Below are 22,516 nucleotides of genomic sequence, written 5' to 3'. Positions count from 1 at the left end.
CCCCCTAACTAGGTACCATGGCTGCTGACGTCACTGCTCAGAAATTTATAGCCCAGAGTGGGTATTTATAATATGGCTTTGGTGTGGCCACATATTCAGTGTGGGGCTGGTGGCTATTTATAGCCAAAGGATACACACTTATTATACCCCTGTCTGTATTCTGGGCCACCTGTTATATAACTGCCATTATGCAATAATGCCCATTATATAATAATTATGCACTAATGGGGATATAATCTACAGGCATAATAAGGACACACTCCCCAAGGGCTGTACTGGGCCAGCCGGCCTCCTGCAAGTTGCCTCTGGGGAGTCTCTTGATCTCTTTCTGTGGCTTTACCCAGTCCGGGAGTCATCAGGTGTCTTGTACTCGCCTGTCTCTCAACAGGGGACTTTCTTCTCTAGTCTGGAAGACTCAGCTACAAAACCCTCTCTGGTTCCTTCCTAAGTCTTTTTGGTTTCTGATTTCCCCGTCCCTGCTCCTGACCCTAAGCGTGCCTCTCTCTCCCACCCTCTCCTTCAAGCTTGAAACATCAATATGATGGGATAAACTCTAGTATCAACTGACATCTCTGTGACTTCAAATCCTTTTAAGGTAGGAACCCTCAAAGAAGCCAGGCCAGTTGGTGGGTGGTCCATCCCACACTAGAGTCTCCTCACCCTCTAGGAAGGGCTTAAGAAGCCAGATGTAGACGTCTGGGTCCAGCCAGGCACAACTGAACAGTTCCTCAGGCAGGTGTAAGAGGCCAAATACAGGAGGTTGACTTACTTACATGGTAATTGAGGTTACAATGGATTAGGAACACACTCTCTCTCTCTCTCTCTCTCTCTCTCTCTCTCTCTCTCTCTCACACACACACACACACACACACACACACCCCTCTTACACACGTAGCAGGACGTGGCCCCACTCGGACACCAATACATGCTCGGCTGGTCACCTTTTTCTCTCAGGAAGGACAAGATCAAACTGTCACCTGGGGAAGGATTAGGAACAATGGCTCTGCACCTGTGACAAGGATCACAGAGGCAGAGTTGGGGAGTGAGAAGAGTTAAGGCCACAGTGTCACTAACAGAGCCAACTTAATTAGCCCAAATATACCAACTGTTCTTAAAACAGAAACCTATATTCAAAAGTTACTTGATGGGTCTGGAGGGATGACTCAGTGGTTAAGAACACAAGTTGCTCTTCCAGAGGTCCTGAGTTCAATTCCCAGCAACCACATGGTGGCTCACAACCATCTGTAAAGGGACCTCTTCTGGTGTGTTTGAAGATGGTGACAGTGCATTCACATATATAAAATAAACAATATAAAAAAGTTACTTGAGGGTTGGGGATTTAGCTCAGCAGTAGAGCGCTTGCCTAGTAAGCGCAAGGCCCTGGGTTCGGTCCCCAGCTCCGAAAAAAAAAGAAAAAAAAAGTTACTTGATATATGAATTGATTTACACACACACACACACACACACACACACACACACACACACACACACACAGTGCCATGGATCTGTGAAGTGAGCCTCCTGAGGTGGTGGACTGAGAAGGCTTCTGCCCTTCTCCATTGTTTAAATTCTCAGAGATCATTTTACTCGATAATAAAGAAAATCAGATACCCAATTTAAATTGAGCCTATTAAGGTCCTGCCATGATAATTCTGGTCTAAACTCCACACTGTAGGATGACCTGTGGCTGCTCTCGGGGTCTCAGATGATTCTGGAAAGCTCACAGCATAGGCCTGGCAATCTCCAGGTCACCAGACCTAGCACGCAGAGAGAATGTGCACCAGAAACAAGATGGCACCCTAAACCAAGAACCAGAGAGGGGCCTGCAATATCCCTATGAGACTAAAACACAGGCGGATCCCGTGCCCCATGACACTTCAACCCAAGCGTCCTGCTGTTCAGACATCTGGGAGGAGCACAGGGGAAGAGCCAAGGCTCAGAAGTTCAGTCTCCATGGAGCAAAGGTAAACAAGGCCCCCAAACTCAGATTCGAGAGGTTAAGTACCAGCGGCATCCCTTGAACCCCATTTCTCCATGACAGTGGCTCTTGGCTAGGGGTGATCCTGTCCTCAAAAAACACTAGAAAATATCTGATCACATTTTGGTGTCACACCTGGATGACAGAGTTACAATTAGCAGTCGGGGAAGGTGGAATTCAAGGTCAGAGATTCACTAAGGACCCAACAGTACCCAAGACTGGTCCCACAGCACGGAGTGATCGGACTAGAGTGTTAGCCAGCGTGTCTGGGAAGCCTAGCAACAGGAGAGCTAATACAAGGTGTGAGAGGTCAAGCCCCGGCCTAGCCTCAAAAGCAGAGGAGAAGTCTGAGCAGCTTGCCCGCCGCTCACACATCCCAGCTCTTGGCATGTAGCAGAGGTTTGATAATACATGGCCTCAGACTCTTCAAATGTTATGAAAGCCGTGAGAAGTAAGGAATGGGTGAGTGGCAAAAGACTAACATGTTCTCACCCTTCGTAACACTGTGACCCTTCAATGCTTCCTCACATTGCTGCAACCTTCATCCATAAAATTATTTCCGTTGCTACTTTGTAACTGTAACTTTGACACTGTTTTTGAATCGTAATATAACAAAGGAGTTGTAACCTACAGGTTGAGAACCGCTGAAAAGGACCTGAGAAGAGACAAGGAATTGTCAACTATCATAAAACCTCTAGCAATCATCTGGTTAATTAGGATAATTACACTTATTTTTTATTTCAATGACCCCATGCAAACTCCCAGGAGAAGGGTGTGGTGGGGCGGCAAGCACTATGGATCCCAAATCCATTTGCCTCGCCGTGCACCGGGATCTCCTGCACACCCCACTGCCCAAGTCCAGTGACTGAGATCCTGAGCCCCAAAGAGGTGTGACAAGAGCTGTCCCTGGCTACTGCAAAAGGTAGAGTCCAAATAGCCCGGGTCCTGGTTCTTGTCTACGTAGATCAGGGACAGGGAGCATTTCCAGAAAGGATGTAGAGAGAGAAAAGGAGGCCAAGGTTGAGAACAGTATTAGGGGTCTGCTCTGTGTCTTCCCCACTTGCTTAGCAGTTGAGGGATTCCTTGCGCTGAGCTACAAGTGGGGGCTCGGCCCCTTCTAGACAGCAGCAGGTACTACAGGGCTGGAACTGACTGCCACAGGGACTCACGAGAGACTCTGCCAAGGCCAGGAATCTTGGTGAAGTTCAAGTAGTTTGGAGGCCCTCAGGCCAAGGTGACTGGAACCTCTTTTTCTAGAAATTCATAATGTGACCTAAGTCCCTTGACATGTCTTCCTCCAGTTTCCTCCTCCAGAGAGTGATATAAATGACACCTGCCTGCCTAAACCTTTAAAAGGAGAAGTCAGCCCTCTGCAGGCTGAAAGGCTCAGTCAGCTGACAAACTCCTCGCTGCCTTTCAAGTGCCCGCAAGGTGTGGAGCAGGGAGGTCACCCCTCCCTGGTCCTGAGTCTAGGCCTGGTCTCTCTCCCTGAGAGTCCTTTGCCTCTTTCTTTTTTACCAGAGCAGCGCGCACACACACACACACACACACACACACACACACACACACACAGAGCCAGCCCCATGGATTTAAGACAGGTTGCTGGGAGAAACTGGGGAAGCATCGCATGAAGTGCTAACGCCATTCTGGATCTCCAGTAGAGAATGGAATTTAAGGAGGGGACAATCCCTTTCCTCCATCATTAGGGGACAAAAAGTTTCTGGAAGACTGGGTGGACAAGTACCCTTAAGTTACTGGGGATCCCCGAATACCAACAAATGGAGGCCCAGAATCAACCAGAAACAAGATGGCACTCTAAACCAAGAAACAGAGGGGGGCCTGCAATCCCTAAAACACAGGTGGATCCTGTGCCCCATGACACTTCAACCCAAGGGTCCTGCTGTTCAGACATCTGGGAGAACAGGGGAAGAACCAAGGCTCAGAAGTTCAGTCTCCATGGAGCAAAGGTAGACGAGGGCCCCAAATTCAGATTCGAGAGGGAGAGTCCAAATAGCCTGGCTCCTGGTTCCTGTCTACGGTGGGGGCGGCGGCGGCATGCTATGTCACCACTAAGACGTGGAAAATGGAGAAGGGCTGAATGTCACCTACTGCCTGGCACTGGCAGCCGATGGGGGTGGGCAATAGCCTGGGAATGAGGTATACAAAGGGCAGCCTCCAAACATATGTGTTTTTCAAATCACCAGAGGGGACAGAAAATCAGGTATTAAGTATCTACAGAGATAAAGTAAGAGACCCAGGCACCCTTAGAGAGAAGAGGGGACAGCCTGATCCAGCCCCTCTGCCTTCTGGGACCCTGTTCTAATGCCAACAACCCTTCGGCTCAAAAATGCTTAAAATGGCGACGGCGGCCTGTAGGGCCGGGCGTTTGTCGTGCAGTTTTCCACGGTGCCCTCAGTGCCAAGAAAAACCTACCATCAGAAATGCCACCAGCTATATTTATCTATCTCTCAGCCCCCCAGCCTCCTCCTCCCGTCTGCCAAGCAGGCCCTACGCAGCCCCCCCCTCACCCAGTGGGCACACGTCCCTGTTGCTGATGACTGTGACCACCTGCCCAAGCCTGAGTCTCCACCACTCCCTTCCAGGGCCCTGAGAGTATACAACACCGTTCTTCCTGGTTGTGCTGGGGCACATACACAAGGGTTTCAGGCATGCACGTGGCAAGGGCTGGCCTAAATGTCCCTTGTCGGCATCTGTGAACCAGGATGACCCTCCATTTCATTTTGGCCTCGATTCTTCTGCTAATAGGGGCCTCAGCAGGGCTGTTCTGCCCTATACAAGTGGCATACCTGGTCTCTAGATACCATTCTCACCCAGAAAGATGAGCAGTTACTAAGCAGACCTGCATCCCTCTCTCCGTTCTCTGGCATGGTGCAGGAACGTCTCTGTCTGTATCTGAAGACACCAAAAACGCTTAAGGGAGAAGTTTGCATTAGAGAATCATATAGAGTAGTTCGTTCAAAGAACCAAGAAGAAAGTGATGGAATCGGGGGCCACTCCAGTCCTCAGGGGACACAATGAACAGGGACAAGTCTTTTGTTGTCAGGCCCTTGGGACCTTTCATGACTCCAGACACAGGCTTCAAGACGAGGAGCCTTCCCATCCGTAGGCCTAGTCGGCCGAGAAGAGCCTCTCAACGGTCAGTCCACTGTGGGATGAACGAACGTCCTGAGCCCTACACCTGCTCCCATGGCTTTGAGCACCCTCTGCCCAGCCGCTGGTCCCTAACTCAGACAGGAGTTCCAGGGAGCCAGCTCCCAGAATGAAACAACCCAAATTCAAATTCTGAAACCCAGGAGCTCTTTCTCTCCCACCCCCTCCCCCTCCGCCGGCAAATGAAAACAAACAAGAAATCAAAGAGGCCTTTTGTGCAAGCCCTGCGCTGACACGGCTGGAGCCTTTGAAAAGACTTCTGAATCGGACAGTGGAGGATAAAGTATACTAAGTGTGGCAGCTCCTTCGGGAGGAGGGCAGAAAGGGCCGGGAGACAGGCACCTTCTCCAGGCCAAACATGGGGACACTGGCGCAGAGGGACAACCTGACGTGGGTCTCACTGCCCGTCTGCACCCAACTCTGCAGGAAGGGAGCCTGACTTCCTTCATGGACACCGTGAACTGAGCTGCCCCTGAGGAAGCCCTGAGGGCCTCGCCTCTCACCAGCAAGAATTACTTCAGGTTCATGCCTGCTGGGCATACTGGATGCAACTTTCTAGATGCCATCACCTGGCCCTCGCCTGCTAGGCACATAAAGGATTTCCTTCTTCCCAGAGATCTGGAAGTCCTGCGACCATAGGCTGTGTGCACTTCATAAAGGACAGTCTTCCACTCTTTTTGGCAGTGCCAAAAGGTAAAACAATTCCTCGGGAAGTCCTTCTGGTGGCTAGCCCCAGCACTCCTGCTGCAGAACAGCCTGTTTCCTCTGGGCTGTGGATGGAATACAGCTGGTCACTATACCCATAATTACGGACTGGACCAGCCGGCCAGCTTTGGCTCGCTCACGGTCCGACGTCTGTAGCGTAAGCTCACACAAAGTTGTTTCGTTTTCTCCCTCATGTTACAGCTCCAGTTTGGTCAGCGTAGAGAGCAACTCTACCACTGCCCCTGTGAACCACAAGCAGTGGGCTTCCTGCCTGGCTGGGCAGACAGCACTGTGGACAAAGAGGACAGGAGCAGGTGGTCAAGGGGCTCCATAAATAAGCCCAGGCCTGAAGAGGGGTCAGCGTAGTCTGTACACAGCCAGGGTTTCCCCTGGCATGACGCTGCAGGCCCTGTACTTGTTTAGTGCCTCTGCTGTCCTGTTCCTAAGAACTGTGCACGGAAGCCATGCACTGTTGCTCTGCTCTGAGACCTGAGTGTGGTGAAGACCTCGAAGATGCTAAGCCCACTGTGGGGGGGCTGGGGAAACTGAGGAGGCCACTTTGGAGAGAGGGAGAGAAGACGGGAAGCTGCCTCAGTGAGATCATCCTACTTCTACCTGGACAATCCCAGGGCAACAGGTGAAGAAGTCAGACAGGCATGTTGGGCTCAGTAAATCCGATCAGAGGTCACCATGGCAGCCGTCATCTGCGGACGGCCTAGGTATACATTCAAGCCTGTGAGCTGCGTACCTCGAGACAGAGGAAACAAGACTTACAGTCATCAAAGCAACGGTGGCACTGCCTACAGAGCCGTCTCAAGGGGACTAGACACTGCATCACAAAATAACCCATAGGTCTTGCTAATGTCACTAATTGTGTTCCCAGACCCCTTGGTCTCTGCCAACCCTGACACCAGACGGCGACACCTTAAGACACAGACAAGTAGGTGAGGAAGGGTCGGTGTTCAGGGTGGATCTCAAAAGGGAGCTAGGCTTTGGCAGTCTTCTCCATGTGCAGCAGATTCACCGGAAGGGCTGGGAACCCGGGACAGTTTTAGAGCATTAAGCAGGAATAGGCCACAGTGCTGCTAGAGAAGGATTCCTTGCTCAGTCAGGCCTCGAAGCTAGTGTGAACTGCTAAGCCAACTTCTGGGAGCCGCAGAATCATAGCGTAACATCTCAGACTTGCAAAAAACGTCACTAGGCGAAACCTGACGTTTTCTACCAAATACGCTCAATTCCTACCAAATACGCTGAACCCGCCCGCCCACCCCAGGGCCTGGTAGCACATGGGACCACAGAGTACAGTCTGCAGTGGCTCCACATAGGAGGGACGGCCCCAAAAACAGTCATGAAGACCAGGGGGAGGAGGAGGAGGAGGAGGAGGAGGAGGATAGCAATGACAAGAAGAAACCACCACTACCAGCTGGAGATGAATCAACGATGGTGGCAATCTTATCTGGGTTCTGACTTAGACGAGTCATAAACAAAAGCAAGTTGATAACTGGGGGGACTGAGGTACAAAAGACTGCCGAAGGGTGTGGTGTAGAACACGCCTTTAATCCTAGCACCAGGGAGGCAGAGGCAGGGGGATCTCTGTGAGTTCACGGCCAACCTGATTCCATGGTGAGAGTTCCAGGACAGTCAGAGATGCACAGTGAGACCCTGTCTCAAAATGAAACAAAACAAAACAAAACCAGAAACAAGCAAAAAAAAAAAAAAAGACAAAAAACAACAACAACAACAACAACAACACACACACACACACACTCAACTGACTTTTTGAAATCTCTGATGTGACAGTAGCACTTGGCTCAGCTTTTTAAGAGATGTACACAGAGTCTTTATGAGGACAGGCTGTGATGCCCAGTCCTAGGGGGGGCAATGGGAACATGTATGATTTAAGCCTAACCTGATCAAGGGCTGTAGGCCCTATGATGGGTGTAGGAGGGAAAGAATTGTTTACAGTTTTAAATTTCGTTTTCTTTGCTAGGACTGAAACCAAGGTTTGAGGTCTGGTCTGTGAGGTCCGATCTCATTTTCAGAGCACTCCCGGGTCTCCCGAACAGTTGGCACCGCTGTCAGGCCTACTCGGCCGCACCTCTCCACGATGCAAAGCCCTCAATCCCTCGCCCCTGCTCTCCCTGCCACACTGCCTGCTCTGGGGCATCCTTTCTGGATGAAAAGTCACCCCTGGAAGGACCTGCTCATCTCCCTGACAGGGCTTCCTGCTTCAGCCCTGCCTCAGCTTCCCCCGCTGAATGCAGACAGGCGCATGGTGATAGTCCTTCAGAGCAGATAGGTGGCTTTGTGGCAGCCTCTCGGGACAGTTCTAGAAGTCACCCGTATCTGTCCTGTCACTTTGTCATCTCTCGAATCTTCTGGGGCACGAGGGCCAGCGAGGGTCTGGGTGACATCTCCCTAGATGCAAAGCTGTCCTCACAGCTCCCGCCATATCAAGCATGATCATAAAATCTGGCACCGTCGGCTCAGCCGCACCCAGCTCTCCAACCTAGTTTCTATTTTTAAAGATTTGTTTGTTTTTTACGTGCATGAGTGTCTTGCCTGCGTATAAGTCTGGGTACCATGTGCCTTCAGAGGTCAGAAGAACGGGACAGAGCCTCTGGAACTGGAGTTACAGACAGTTGTGAAGCGCTTGCTGCAGGTGCTACGAACTGAACCCAGGTCCTCTGGAAGAACAAGTGCTCTTAAGCACAGAGCCATCTCTCTGACCCCCAGCGCTGGCCCTGGTCTCTTACACTGTGCTCAGCTGGGTGTTCTGGGAGAGAGGATAACAGAGAAGGTAAAACCACAGGATCAACAGCAGTCAGAGAGTGTTTTCTCTCACACCAGAGCAGCCCAGTGAGGAGCAGGCAATGAGGCCCTGGCCTTCACCTACATTTCCTCCAAAAGGGTACCCTGAAATTCTAGCCAATCCAGTAAGAAACCCTGAACATTCATAGCGACTGTCTAAAGTCTGGGCCTCAGTTAACAAAGAAGACGGCTAAGGCTCTGTCGGCCTCAGCCTGGCCAGAAGAGGCCTTGGCAGCAGCGTACTATGAATTCACTCATATTTCTGGGCGAATGATCTCATTAGCTGGGGATAGGAAGCCTTGTGCCTTCCCTTGCCCCTTACCCTGCCAGATCAGTACAGCCAGAAGGCTGGCTGGGAAACAGTTTCCTTCCTCACACACACACCATCCCACCTCAGCCCCATGCTGGCAGTAGTCAAGAATGTGGCCTAGGGCTGGTTGGTCCTATCTTTAATTCCAGCAGTCATATGCAGAGACAGGCAGATCTCTAATGAGTTCAAGGCCAATCTGTTCTACAGACAAAGTTCTAGGCTAGCCAGAGTGATATAGTGAGACCCTGTCAAAAATAGATAACTTAACTGGCCTAAAATAACAGAGGCCCTGGAAACACACGACTACCAGGGTCTGAGTGGCGGGGGGGGGGGGGGGGGGGGAGGGGCCAGTCTAGGAGAAAGGGGGATGTTAACTTTTCCCACCTGGTTCTTCTCGGGATCCAAGCTCTAGGAGCGGAAGGCTCAGATTCCCTGAATGAGGGAGTTATCTTTTAGATACACTGGTGTGTTCCTGCTCCAGGAGCCCCCAGCATCCCCAATGCTGACAGGCTCTTGCCCTCCACAAGCTGGCGAAATAAACACACTGAGGATGAAGGGTAACTTTTTCTCCCTTCATTTGTCCCCCAACTCCACCCTCCCCCGCCAAAAAAAAAAAGTTAGGAGAAAACCTAAGCCGTAGGAGAGGTAAGAAAACTGGTCTTTTAAATGAAGGGTCACTTAAGGCCAAGCACAGGCCTAGAAAGATCCATACAGTAGGAGGGTTCATGGCAGGCAGTGTTCGCTGACTGCCAACAGTCACCCAAGCCATTTCTCAGACAGAGAGGGGATGAGCAAGAAGAGAGACCTTGAATGTCTTTTCTCTTCGTGCCAACATTTACTCAACACTGCTCTCTATAATAAAGACAGTGCTCCTGGAAATATCGCCCTGTGTGCCTGGGCCCACTCACACCACTTCCTCCTAACTTTCCCAACAGGCAGGGGGTGACCACTGTGGCGTGAACTGCCTTTCTTTTTTATGAATGAATACAAAGGAAGACATGGAGGTACTGACACAGGACGACAGGTTTTCAGTTTTCCAGAGCTTAAATAAAGCCACATTCTCTCACATTCACACACACACACACACACACACACACACACACACACACACACAAGAGGAAGAAGGGAAATGGGGGGAATGTTGGAATACTGGAGAGGAAAACACACACACACACACGAGCACACACACACACGCACATGCACATACACACACACAAAGGTTTGGTAGCCTCTCATTACAAGTTGGTTGGGCACAATGTAAACACACTTCTGCCTTGCTTAATCACAGAGTACCGGCCTGTTTAGGTTTCAAAGGCGGCAGTAAATTGGGCGTAGCTGAGTGGAGGCTAAAAATTAACCAGCCATCTCTGTTTCAATTTGTAAGAAAACAAAAGTGGAAAGAAATTATGAAAAGAGAAAGGGAAATGGGAGTAGGAGGCAGGGGGTGGGGGGGCAAGGCCAGAGCATGAACTAGCCCTGGCCAGACACAGGGCAGGCAGCACTATAGTGCAAAGGCAGCTAGCTCACACTTAAGGCACAAAAGGGAGAGGGTTTTCTGCAGGTTTTGTTTGTTTAAGACTTCTTCTATAGCTGTTCCCTGACAGGCCCGCTTCCCACAAAGCCTCTCTGCTCCAGCCAGAGGCTCTCGGGGCCACTGGCACCACGGTGTGTCTCCATCCTGGAGCCTGGAGCTCAAAGGAGCTCACTGCCTTCCCACACTACAAAAACAAACCCCAGAAACTACCTGGGCTTTTAGGAGGAGCCCAGCACAGCTCAGTACCTTCAGTCCTCATATGCCAGCTCTATCTACTATCTATGAGACCTTCTCTCCAGAACTTGCTGCCTGCACCCCCACTTCCACCAGATCCAGCTTTTCCTGGGATGAAGCAAAGCTATACAAAAGTCTGAACCTCTTCACCAACCCCTAACATGTGTGTCTCCTCAGAAACAGCTAGTGCTGATGTTGTCATAATCTGTCTCAAACTCTCACCATGATGGACAACTAGGAGACATCTTGGCCCTGTCCTAAACCATCCAGTATCTTTACTACAGGAAAGATGAGGATGCCCAAATTGGTACCACAGCAAGGGAGGAGACTGAGACGGCGGGAGAGAGCAAAGGGGTGGGGGCAGAGAGGCTGGGAAAGTGAGAGAGGCGCCAGCCACGTGGGAAGCAGAGGCCAGTAGGACAGGCTAGCAGTGAGGCCTGTAAGCTATACTGTGCAGAAACATACGAACAATAAGGAGAACAAATTCCAGCAACTGAAATAAAACTGGGGAGGGAGTTGATGAGAGCAACCTACCCGGAGTGTGGACAAAGTAAGCCAGATAAAGGTCCAGTTCTTTGATTGTGACTCCAATGTGATGTGGCTGGACGCACAGGCCGGGGTTCGAGCACTGGGGCGACTTGTAGAGCCGCTCCCCATCAGTACTTTCCAAAGGGATCCCTTTAAACAAAATCACCATGACCAGGTCCAGCCGCCACACCTTGTCAGCCTGGCGCAGGCAGTCAATCCGCCGGATCTTGCCCTTCTGGTCGGGGTTGGAGAGCACGCAGCAGGGGGGCTTCTTGCCCGTGATGGTTAGCACAAAGTCCTCGCGGAACTCGGGCCGGATGTCTTTGCGCAGCTTGGCCAACAGCCGGGATGCCCACTTCTGCTTGATCTCAGGCTTCTCGCCCAGCAGCTCGTCCTTCACTGCGCGCTCCTCGTCCTTTGACATCCGCTTCTCGTGCTTCTTGAAGTACTTGCGCTTCCGCGCCTGCAGGTTGAACCAGGTGTAGGAGAAGGCTCGGACGTGAGGCAGCAGCGCCTCGATGAACGGGTGGAACTCATCCTGCAGGCGGCAAGCCGGGAGCATGCGGGGCGAGGGAGGACGGGAGGAGGGGAAGACGGGATGAGGGGGAAAGAGAGAAGGAGAAACGCAGCGTTAGAAGGGGGCACTAGGAAAACCGCCTTCTTCTCCTTCTCCCTCCCCCCAGCAATTTTCTCTTGAGATTGCTCTACTGAAGTGTGGTTTGAAGCCACCACTAGCTTCGCCAGTCACTTGCTCCCATCTCAGCCTCAGCAACCAAACAGAGGCACCGGAGCGCCTGTCCACACACCTATTCTCTCTCTCTCTCTCTCTCTCTCTCTCTCTCTCTCTCTCTCTCTCTCTCTCTCTGTCTGCACACACACACACACAGACAATGTTGCTTCACAGACACACACACACACACAGACAATGTTGCTTCACAGACACACACACACACACACACACACACCATGGGCTTGCTGCCCCCCCCCCTTCTGTCGCACCCATGACATCTCCATGTTCAACAGCAGCTGTGAACTAGGGTCAGCTGGTCCCAGCAGTGTCCCGCTGCCTGAGGGTGCAGAGCAAGGGGCATGCAAGAGCTGCCTTGCCCGGACTGGCCAATGTTTGGCTGCCCCCAGAAGACAGAAAATGCCACTGAGATGCAGGAGGCAGCTTTGGGTCCCCTCCACCAGACTGTTTGCATTTTCTTTCTCCGGATCCTGTTGTAACATCCACCCCAGCATTTTTCAAAAATCAGATCTAAGTCCTAAATATGTGGTTTCGGCTTTGTTATCGGCACCGATACTAATGTTAATCACAGTGATAATGAACAAAACACTTCTTGTTAGCCCGAATAAGATGGTTTTCTCAGCCACATCAGGGTTTAAAGCAACATGGGTCGTCTTGCGGCCCCTTCCCCAATCTCCCACAACCCCTTCACCTTCAATCAGGTGACAGAGGGCTGGTCTCTCTCAGTTATTTTTTTCCTTTTGTTTTGGTTTGGTTTTTTGGTTTTTGCTTGTTTGCTTGTTTGAAGTTAAAATAATAATTGATTTCTTTTTACAAAAATAAAGCTGGAAAAAATCAAATAATTACCATTGATCTGAAGCACCCGGCAAAGCCAACGCCTGATTCTGAGATTCTGGGCTCAACAGAGTTATGAGTTAGGGGCGGTGGGACGAGGGGAGGAGGAGGAGCAGGGGAGGAAGGTAAATGTTTTAAAGGGGGTTATTATTGGTGTTCTGGGGAATAGGGGCTGGGCTTGGGTGGATTCTCAAACCCTTCCCCCTCCACCCCCCACGCTCCATTGCACAGAGGGGGAAATTAATTTTTTTTAAGGAGTAGAAAGAAAGAAAGGTCAGGGATGGCGAGCAGGGAGAGCGCGAGGTGGCTTCTACACACACCAGGTAAACAAAAGCCAACAAATTGTTTCAATTTCTTCCTCTGCGCATCCTCTGGCAGTTTAAAATAAAAGAGCAAAATATATATATATATGCAAAATTAAAAATCAAAACCAACCTCCTACCACCGCCCCACGCACACCCGCAACAGCGTACCCTACCCCACCTCCCCCACCCCCGGAAAAACAAAAACAAAAACCAGGAGGGAAAAAGCAGCAGCTGAAGAAAAGGCTTTCGGCTTTGGCAGCGGCACAAGGGTGTAAACTTCGAGCTGCTCCCTCCACCCGACCAGAGGAAGAGGGGGAGCTCGCAGATTCTCGGGGAAGAGGACGAGTTCTGACCGGCTGCAGACCGTTGCTGGCAGACGCAGCAAAAGGGAGAGAGGGAGCCAGGGAGGGAGGGAAGGAAGAGGGGGAGGGAGAGAGCGAGGATCTCAGGAAGACGAGGATGGGATGGGGTGTGCGATGGTGCGCATGTGAGTGTGAGCGCGCGGGAGAGGGTGTGTGTGCACCAGCACTGCTGGGGGGGGGGTTGTGGCTCCTTTTCTCTCTCAAAGTCCCCCTCCCTTTTCATGCTCAATCCCCATCCATTTGTGTGTGCCAAGTCAGTTAAAAAGGGGAGGGAGACAGCCAGAGGAAAGGAGAGAAAAACAGAGAGAGAGAGAGAGAGAGAGAGAGAGACAGAGAGAGAGAGAGAGAGAGAGAGAGAGAGAGAGAGAGAGAGAATGAGAATGAGCAAGGGAAAGAGGGAGAGGGAGGGAGGAAGGGAGGGAGGGAGGGAGAGAGAGAGAGAGAGAGAGAGAGAGAGAGAGAGTGAGTGAGTGTGAGGGGGAATCCACCTATTTGGCAAAGAGGCTTCTACTTGCAGCCAATGGCTGGGTCCAAGGGGAGGAGGGAGCTGGGCTAGCATAGAGGGTGGGGAGAGCCCCCCGGCAGTTGGAGACCAAAAACAATTTGCCCAATCGACAAGTTCACGTCTAATGAACGAGCGAAGTCCAGCAGTTATGAATTTTTCATCCCAGGCGCCCACTTGGGTCTCTTTGGCAGCAGCCACCCAGCAAACTTGGGGGGTGGGAACACCAGGATGGAGGAAGACTCGGACTTTTTTTTTTAAGCCAGAAAATAAATAAATAAAGGCCTGACTCCTGGCGGGCTGGCGGCTGGGCGGGAGCCCCAGAAGGCCTTGGGGAAGCAGCTGTGCCTTCTCTCTGTGTTCTGCTTTCAGTCTTTCTCTCAGGCCAGCTCTCGCGCTCGCGCGCTCTCTCTCTCTCTCTCTCTCTCTCTCTCTCTCTCTCTCTCTCTCTCTCTCTCTCTCTGGTCCTAGACTTTTTTTTTAATGGAGCACAGTGGGGCGAGTGGACATTTTCCCCTCCGCCCTGCTCACTAGCCTACAGAACTAAGAATAGGAGACAGCGCTCAGAAAGTGCCCGGCCAGCAGCACCGCCCGGGCTCAGATCACTGGCTGGGTGTACCACCTCTTGGTCCCTGAGACCAGGCAGCCTTCGGGACCACACCCTGAACCTCCTTGCCTTCTCCTCAGCCCCCAGTAAGCTCACAGCCTCTCTCGGCCCACACCCAGCCACGCACACTCCATTAGTGACGGCGAGAGATGCCAGTGCAGTGTAACTCACTCGGCTGGTGAAACTGCAAGTTTATTAAAATAGCCTCCTGTCACAGTGCTCCTCTGGCAAGCTCTACACGCAGCTACAAACACAACAGCCAGCCCCTGGGAGAAGTGACAGAGGCTGAGACGGACCCGCCGCTACTACTTCCCCCACACCAACACCACCTCCCGCTCTGAGCAACCTTCCCCTCCTCCAGATCTGCCCTTGCTACTCCTCCCGGGTTAGCATTCTTACCTGTCCCTCGAGTCAGACTAAAGAGCCAAGCAATGTGCAAAAACGTAAACTGAGGGGCCTGGATGGAGGGAAGGCCTGAGAAAGGATGTGATGAAGTAGAAGGCAGAGGACCTTTAGGAGGCAGACACAGGACAGGTGATGCCAGAGAAATCTGTTGACCAGGTCCCCTAGCAGGAGGGAGGGGAGCCTCCACACGCAGGAGGACTCTTCAGAAAGGGCTTGGTGTAGCCCAGGGAAGCAGTGAGAAGACAGGAAGGGAGGGGAAGAGCAGAGGAAGGCACCAGCAGGCTCAACCCTAAGCTGGCAAGGGAAAAAAGGTCACCGCTCACTGGTGCCCCTTTCCTCCCCAGCTGAAGCCCTGAGCTCCGTGCTTTCAGCTCAGTGGCAGAAAGGTTCCTGGGAGTGCACCCAGTGTGAGCCAAAACAAAAGATCACCCCAACTTCCACCCCAACAATGGGAGGTGCTATCCAGCACCTGGAACCCCACACCCTAAATGGGCAGCTCCAGTGGAGGGAGTTTACAGCTGACCCCAGAGACACAGTCAGAAAGAACAGTGCAGGAGGCAGGTGCCATCACAGACAGGCCTCTTAGGGTGGTGTTCAATAATTCACGTTCTGTGAATAACAGGCTTTGGGCCAACCAGCCAAGGAGAGCATAGGGATAGCATAGCAGCGACAGACATGAAGTACTGAATGAACACTGCCTTCTCCACCTTGAGGAGGCGATTTCACTTTCTAAAGTCATAAAGGCTGCAAGTGAATTTGTATTTGGGGGCATTAGAGGGTAGAGGGTATCGTTGCTATCCTGACTATGCTTTAAATATTAAAAAAGAAAATGGCCAATATTGCTCTATTTCAAATCCTGGCTTGTTCCTTTTCACAAACATGGTGGTGGTGGTACAACCCAGTTGAAGGTCTGGCTTGGGGAGCATGGCTAGGAGAAAGTCCACAGAAGTTGGGGACTGTGTGTCAGTCAGTCCCTGAGGAACTGAGGAAGGAAACTATCCAGGGTCTCTGGAGTGAGAGGTGGCAGGACCATGGAGTGTGTGTGTGTGTGTGTGTGTGTGTGTGTGTGTGTGTGTGCAGGAAGCCTAGGAGACTCTGGCAGAAGAGCAATAGACTCTTCCTCACCAATCTGTAAGGGAGAACAATTGTCAACTGTCCTTCTCTTAGAAGAAGGGGGGAGGCGGGACGGGGGGGGGGGGAGGGCTGTAACCTTGAAGGTGAGCAGATCATCTTCGGGCAGTGTCTCCTGTGTGATGCTTCCGGTAAGCAGGCCACCCCAGAAAAGAAAACAGCTCTGTGTGTGTGTGTGTGTGTGTGTGTGTGTGTGTGTGTGTGTGTGTGTGTGTACCCCTGTGACCCTGTGTGCCTGTGTGCTTGCCTTAGACTCTCCAAACAAGAGAACATCCCCTTTTTTTGTTAGGAGACAGTCTAGGAGCCCTCTGGAAGATCATCTGTCCCGGTTCCCACTCCTTCCTTTCCCCAAGCCACCCTCTTGGAGGTCACAAGCCTGCTTTCTGCTGCACCCAGACCCAAGTCAAGACTGGAAAGTTGTTGATGACTCAAGATGCTTCCAGGTCTGAGTTCAAACAGAAATCATGGTTCAGGGAGGGACAGAACAAACGTGGAGACCTTCAGGTCATGGAGGAAGAAAAGAAAGGAAGAGAGAGACAAAATGAAAGAAAATTTGCTGAAAGGGAAAGGAAGGCAGGGGTGCTTGGAGCCACAGGGAAAACCAAATGACAAGGTGGGGGGAGGGAGAGGTGGAGTTTGAAAGGTGCTTTCTCCATTTGCAAGAGGAGTCAAGAAGCCAGAAATAATACTGTTGCGATCCACATGGACTTTTGGGGTTTGGAAGGGAAATTTTTAACTTCATGGAAGAAAGGCCTCTCTCATTTTTGAGAAGATAGAAGTTGGTGAACACAGCAATCTTCTACTGAAACACTGCCCAGCTAGACTCTGGTGCCCGCTAGCGCTAGCCATCCCTGAGAGGGATGTGTCCCATGCCCAAAGAAAGACTAAGCAGACGAGAGAAACAGAAATGCAAAGGGGGAGAAGAAAGAGGCAGAGAGCAAACCCAGGACACCAACTTGGGCCCAAAGCTGCGTGGGGGGGGGGCGACGAGAAGAAAAAGAAAGCAGGGTGGGCAGAAAAGCAAGAAAATAGAAAAGGAATCCATGATACAAAGGAGGGGGGAAAGAAAATTAGCTACGAAAAATGGTGGCTTCCTATGGCTTTCAAAGCAGCCATGTGGACTGAGGCCTTGTGGATTGTTTGAGGAAAAACAGAGAATACATCACTTACATGTACAATATTAAAATTTCTTCCAGGAAACAAAATAATTTCCCAAAACTGATACAGACTCCTGTAGCTGGCCTTTGCCTCCTGATAGTGAGACAGCTAATAAGCACAGGAAGCCCCGCCACGGGTCGGCCTCTTTATCTCTAAACACAAAATCTTATTTGTCCCCAAGCCGCTAGCTTCTGGGCCTAAACATACACTTTTAGATCCTGGGCCTCTTGGCCCACACTGATTTGGACAAGTACCACAGTTTAAGCACATGGCTGTGCTTGGAAGTAGAAATCACCAGATATTCCAGGGTCCATTTTACTAACGCGTATCTGCAGACTAGGTAAGGAAAAATACAGGAAATTAGAAAGGCCACAAATCAAGTCCTGGTGAGTTCACCTAATTCCTGGCATTTATAATCCTGTCTGGGTCCGGACATCAGCTTCATACATAATCCCCACCAACAACACACATGTAGACACCCATCTCCCACCTCCTCAGGTCCCTGTTCCTCCCTCAGAAGGCTAGGAGAGGCCATGGGCAGACACTGTGGACAGAACTCTGGCAAGAGCCAAGGAAGAGACCTGGCTGCGTGTCCTGTGGGTGGATGGGGCCTCCCTCTCTGGGGGAGGCAAGTAGAGGCTCTGGTGCTCAGTTAAACCATCCAAGAGTCTGAAAATGCTAGGAATGGAAACCGGAAAATGCACTTTCTGAGGAGGCTCTCGATAATTTGGACAAAGCGGGTTTTGGCTGATTTGAGCCTGTCTTCCTCTGTTCAGGAACAGCAGCTTATGTGGAAGGTGTCCTCAGGCAAGATGGATGGATTTGCCCACACCAGAGCTTCGTCTCATTTGGGGTCTATCCCAGAACCAGGCCGCATAATACCCCTGTAAAAATGCTCCTGCCGCCCCCTCTCCCCCCCACACTGCCTCTTCTCCCCTTTCTACAAATCGGGAGCTGTGGCCTGGTACAGGGCCAACAAGCAGCCTCGTTCCTGGCTGGAACGCTCCCCTGCTCCAAGCACATCTCCCCTCACCCTCTTGGCACAGAATGAGCTAGAGTAGGGATGGGGGTGTTAGAAGAGATGATCTATTCCCAGTGCCTCTGGAAATTGTTTACTTTCGTCTGGTCTTCTATGGGGAATAGGAAACAAAAACCCTAGTCTTTAATTCATTATTTAGCTAGAAACTTCCGTGTCACCAAATACAAGTAAATGCTGGAAGCCAGGACTCTCTGCCCTAGTCAATGGGCTGAGTGGGAATAGGGCCCTTCAAAGAACAGCAGAACAGGTGACAGCCAAAGGATCCACGGAGGCTCACCAGACAGGCAAGAGCAGTATGGTGCCTAACCCACCTGGTTGGCTTTGACAGTGTCACTCCTTAGTGGCCCAGGGCCCAGGAAGAGGAGGAACCCCACAGACCAGCTTCACAAGTTTCTTTAAAGGAGAAAAACTGACAAAAGGCGAGGGAAGGAAAAAGGCCTGCCGTAGGGTAGGTGAAGTCCGTGCACCCCGCACAAGAAAATGTCTGCGGGGAAAGCCGGGGCAAGAGTAGGTGCTCAAACTGGCTGGGCATATGGCTGCAGTAGCCGGTCCTCTCCTTCCACAACTGCTCTACTAAGGTTCAAGGACAGAACTTGACCGGTAGTGGCACTCCCAGACACCCTGGCCCCCAAGAGCTCAGTCAGGATCCCATCCCACCCCACCCCCCACACCCGTGTTACTTCTCAGTGCTTCCTCTGCGATAGCCCAGGCTTCTCCAAACCCCTGTGCCAGCCTGCACCGTGGCACCCTTGGCCCTTAGGGAGCCTTTTTCTTCAGTTGCTGCAGCAACAGGCAGAACCGGGAGAGCTGGGGTTTTCTCTGCTCGAGGGTTCTGGGAAAGCTGGGCCGGCCCTGCCGGGCGGGACAAGCCTCTTACCCAAAATGTTCAGTTTTAGACATTTTCCAGTCCCTCAAAATGTACTGCTCCCAATTATTTTATGACCAGAATCACTACCAAGGAAACCCTAGAATCCTCATTTCCCTGGTGCCTAGCCCCTGCAGAGAAAGGCTGGCACCGGGGCCTGAAGGACTTCGGACGGTGCCCACCCTCTGCCGCCCGCTCATTCCCTCCCAGGCTCCCATTCTTTCTCACCCTCTCTCCCCCTCTGCGTCCTCCAGCTCCAACACAAACTGTTTGCACGGGAAGTCTCCCTCTATGACCCGATTCAGCACACACAAGAGAAAACTGTGGGCGACAGACCCAACGTCCTAACGAACTTGAGTTAATTAATGCTAAGGAAGAAAAGAGGCGCCCTCGCTCTGTTGAATCACGGTTCACTAGCCCTTTCAGTTTGCTGTGGGTGGAGGAAAAAAAAGAGAGGCTTTTTGGTTCAAATATTTTTGGGGGGCAAAGAGAAAACAAAAACACCGCAGAAGGGCTGTGGGGGGTGGAGGGCGATGCAGTCGCTACCTGCCCGAGAAGCGTAGAGGCGAAAAGAGGGAGGCTGTCCAGGGCTGCTGGGCGTCCTCCCTCGCGCTTCGGGCCAGGGCCAGAGCCGACAGCAGAGAGAGAAAGGGAAGCGAAGGACGCCTATCATTGGCCTGCTCAAACACATTGCTCCAAAAATTATGCTGCCAGACTATAAGATGCACGTTTTTAAAAAGTCCAAATCTAAAAATTCAATTTGAACACAGCCGTGAACATGTTTTTACACTGCGGAAAACTGAAGTATGGATGGCAAGTTCACAGAAAATGTAAGTGGAGAGGGAAAAAAAAGAGGTGGTAATGGAGGGGCAGGGAGAACAGCTGCAATTTTGCTTTCCAGATGTTGACAGCAAAATGTAATTGGCAAAGAAGTTACTCCGCACTGCTTCTCGTCCTCTGGTTCTGACACTAAATCCCACTTCTATACCTAAGTCTTAGGGTCGCATACACGCCCTCTTCACTTGAGGATGGGCCGGGAAGCTGTGTGAACCGCCCCGCCGCCTTTGAGTTTTTTTTTTTTTTTTTACTCAGCCCACTACTTTTTTTTTTTTTTAAAACAAGGCTTTCTACCACTCTTAGCAGGAAAAACTGAGTAAAGTAAGCAGGAGTACATTTTTATTTAAATTTGTATTTTAAATTTGCAATGGGAGGCCTTTTCTTTACCTTTGGGCCCAGAGTTTTGGGGGTGTGGTGTTGGTTTTTTTTTTTTTAACATTTTAGCAGAAGCCGCTGTGTATAAAGAATGCTTGCATTGTAAGCACACTGCTCCCTCCATATATTTCTACAAAGCGAACACACCCATGCAACTCCACCCAGATTAAGAAAGAATGGTTTCCAGTACTGCTAAACAGGCCTTAAAATTTTAAGCTATAGGGTTTCCAGAATTTAGGAATCCTTTAGAACAGTTCTGGAAAAAAAAAAAAAAAAACAAAACCCAACAGCCTCAAGGTGAACATTTGTGTGTGTGCACACCTTAGAGACCAGTGTGTGTACTCATGTGACGGCAGAAGTCTATGGTGAACAGAAGCCCCTCACCCTCAGTAATTCGGGGGAGAGAGAGTCTTTCTCTGTGTGTGTCTGCTGAACTCTGATCCCATCAACCGAGCATCCAATTGTGCTGCAGTTCAACAAACTAGCAAGACATGGGGGGGGGGGGGGGTCAGGACAAGACCCATAGAGCTAAAAGCCAACAGCCTTAGTGACTAAGGAAGCAAGGCCCCTCCTCTTACCCTGCCTGCAGGCACAGGCAGGGGCTAGGGAACCTTTGTATGTAGGTCAGGAAGCTCCTAGGTGTGAACGAGCCCACTCCGGGTTTGCCCTTCGCTGCCCACCGGATTCCTGCTGGGAGCTGAGGGGGAAGAGGGCAAGGAAGAAGGCGTCGAGCAGGAAGCAGGCAGCTGCAGGCTAACTTCGAGGCCTGGGGCTCAGCTGCCCCTGATGAGGAAGGCTGAACTTTGCATGGTTGCCTATCCCTTCGCTGCCTCTAGACCCAGCTGGCTCCCCCCACACGCGCACACTTTCACTAGCACTAAATTTACTTTATAATTTTAAAATTAAATTTAAAAAGAAACCAGGAAAGAGAAAGCACTGAAGGCAAAATACCTCCCACGATATCTCTGGGGGGTGGGGGGAGCTCTGCTTATGTAAAAGATAGAACGGAGGAATCACTGAAAACTCTGAGCACCAAATAACCAGGAAAGTGAGAGAAATGTGTTTAATTTAAAACACCTGAAGCAAATAAATAAATAACTCCCTCTGCCCCTTGCAGGCACTCTCTGGCTATAAGACGCCCCCCCCCTCCTCCTTTCTCAAAGGGAACCATTTTCTCCTCAATACCGAAGGGCCCTTTCCTTCTAAGTGGTCCTCCCCACTCCTGGGGGAAGGCCTAACCCCAAAATCTACCTCCACAGCCACACTCACAACCCTGTCTCCAGTCCCCACACCTCTTCAGTCAGTGTCTAGTTTTTGTACGGTCTTCCTTTGGAGCAGGGCCTGTGGGCAGGAGCATTTGTGTTGCCCAAAGACAGGATGCAGGTTCAGCCCAAGCAGACAGATCTTCCCCTACAGGACTGCCAAGGCGGGGGGGGGGGGGGGGGGGCTAAGTAGCTTAATTTAACATAGCCCAGGGGTCTAAGCCCTTCCCAGGACAATTTTTTAAAGCCCTTGATCCCTTTTTGGGATGAGGGCTGCTAGATAAACAGTGCAGGCAGAAGTGGGGCGACCTCTGAGCGGTCAAGGCCAGCCTGGTCTACATAGTGAGTTTTGGGCTAGCCAGATCTACATACAAAACAAGAAAACCAAATCAAAACACAGCGAAGCTACTTCCCTATACCAGGGCTGGCTCTCCCGAAGCAAGCTCGCCAGCAGCCTGGGAAAGGTGCCCTCACTGGCACGGGGCACCAAAGCCCAGCTCCTTTCTTTATAAAAATACTCTACTTACTACAAACCAGGCAGCAGGTCAGGGCCCAGGGGTGGAAGAGAGTGTCTCCAACTCTGGGAGAACTGTTTCCGGACAGCAAGTTTCCCACTTTGTGCCAGTCTGGGGATTTTCGAATCACACCAGAGTTGAAGGGGAAGCGGAAAGGAGAGAAAGAGCTGGAATTAAAACTAACCAGGCCGGCCGAGAAACACTCTTCTGGTCCTTAAATAAGACAACACGGGAGAATGGGAAGGACAAGTACACGAGTTATTTCTCAGTCTTTAATTATTCCAATTCTTAGCATTATTT

General features: G+C 51.1%; 1 protein-coding gene across 17 annotated transcripts in view; it reads right to left on the bottom strand.

Annotated features, from left to right (window-relative positions):
- Positions 1-22,516, bottom strand: part of Nfix (nuclear factor I X) — a 96,981-nt gene that overhangs the window by 57,080 nt on the left and 17,385 nt on the right. For 5 of the 17 annotated variants that reach the window (XM_087595229.1, XM_087595233.1, XM_087595222.1 and 2 more), the window contains one exon: positions 11,278-11,809. In XM_087595229.1, coding sequence (XP_087451355.1) covers positions 11,278-11,809 — 532 coding nt within the window. Of the gene's footprint in view, positions 1-11,277; positions 11,810-12,270; positions 12,577-12,865; positions 13,549-15,028; positions 15,279-22,516 lie in introns of those variants that run through there. The other 12 variants (XM_087595226.1, XM_087595234.1, XM_087595232.1 and 9 more) reach the window with 6 other exon arrangements.

This window comes from Rattus norvegicus, chromosome 19 (genome assembly GCF_021556685.1).
Source record: "Rattus norvegicus strain SHRSP/BbbUtx chromosome 19, alternate assembly SHRSP_T2T, whole genome shotgun sequence".
Taxonomy (NCBI): domain Eukaryota; kingdom Metazoa; phylum Chordata; class Mammalia; order Rodentia; family Muridae; genus Rattus; species Rattus norvegicus.
Note: the sequence above shows the minus strand (reverse complement) of the source record. Positions and strands in the feature narration are given on the sequence as shown.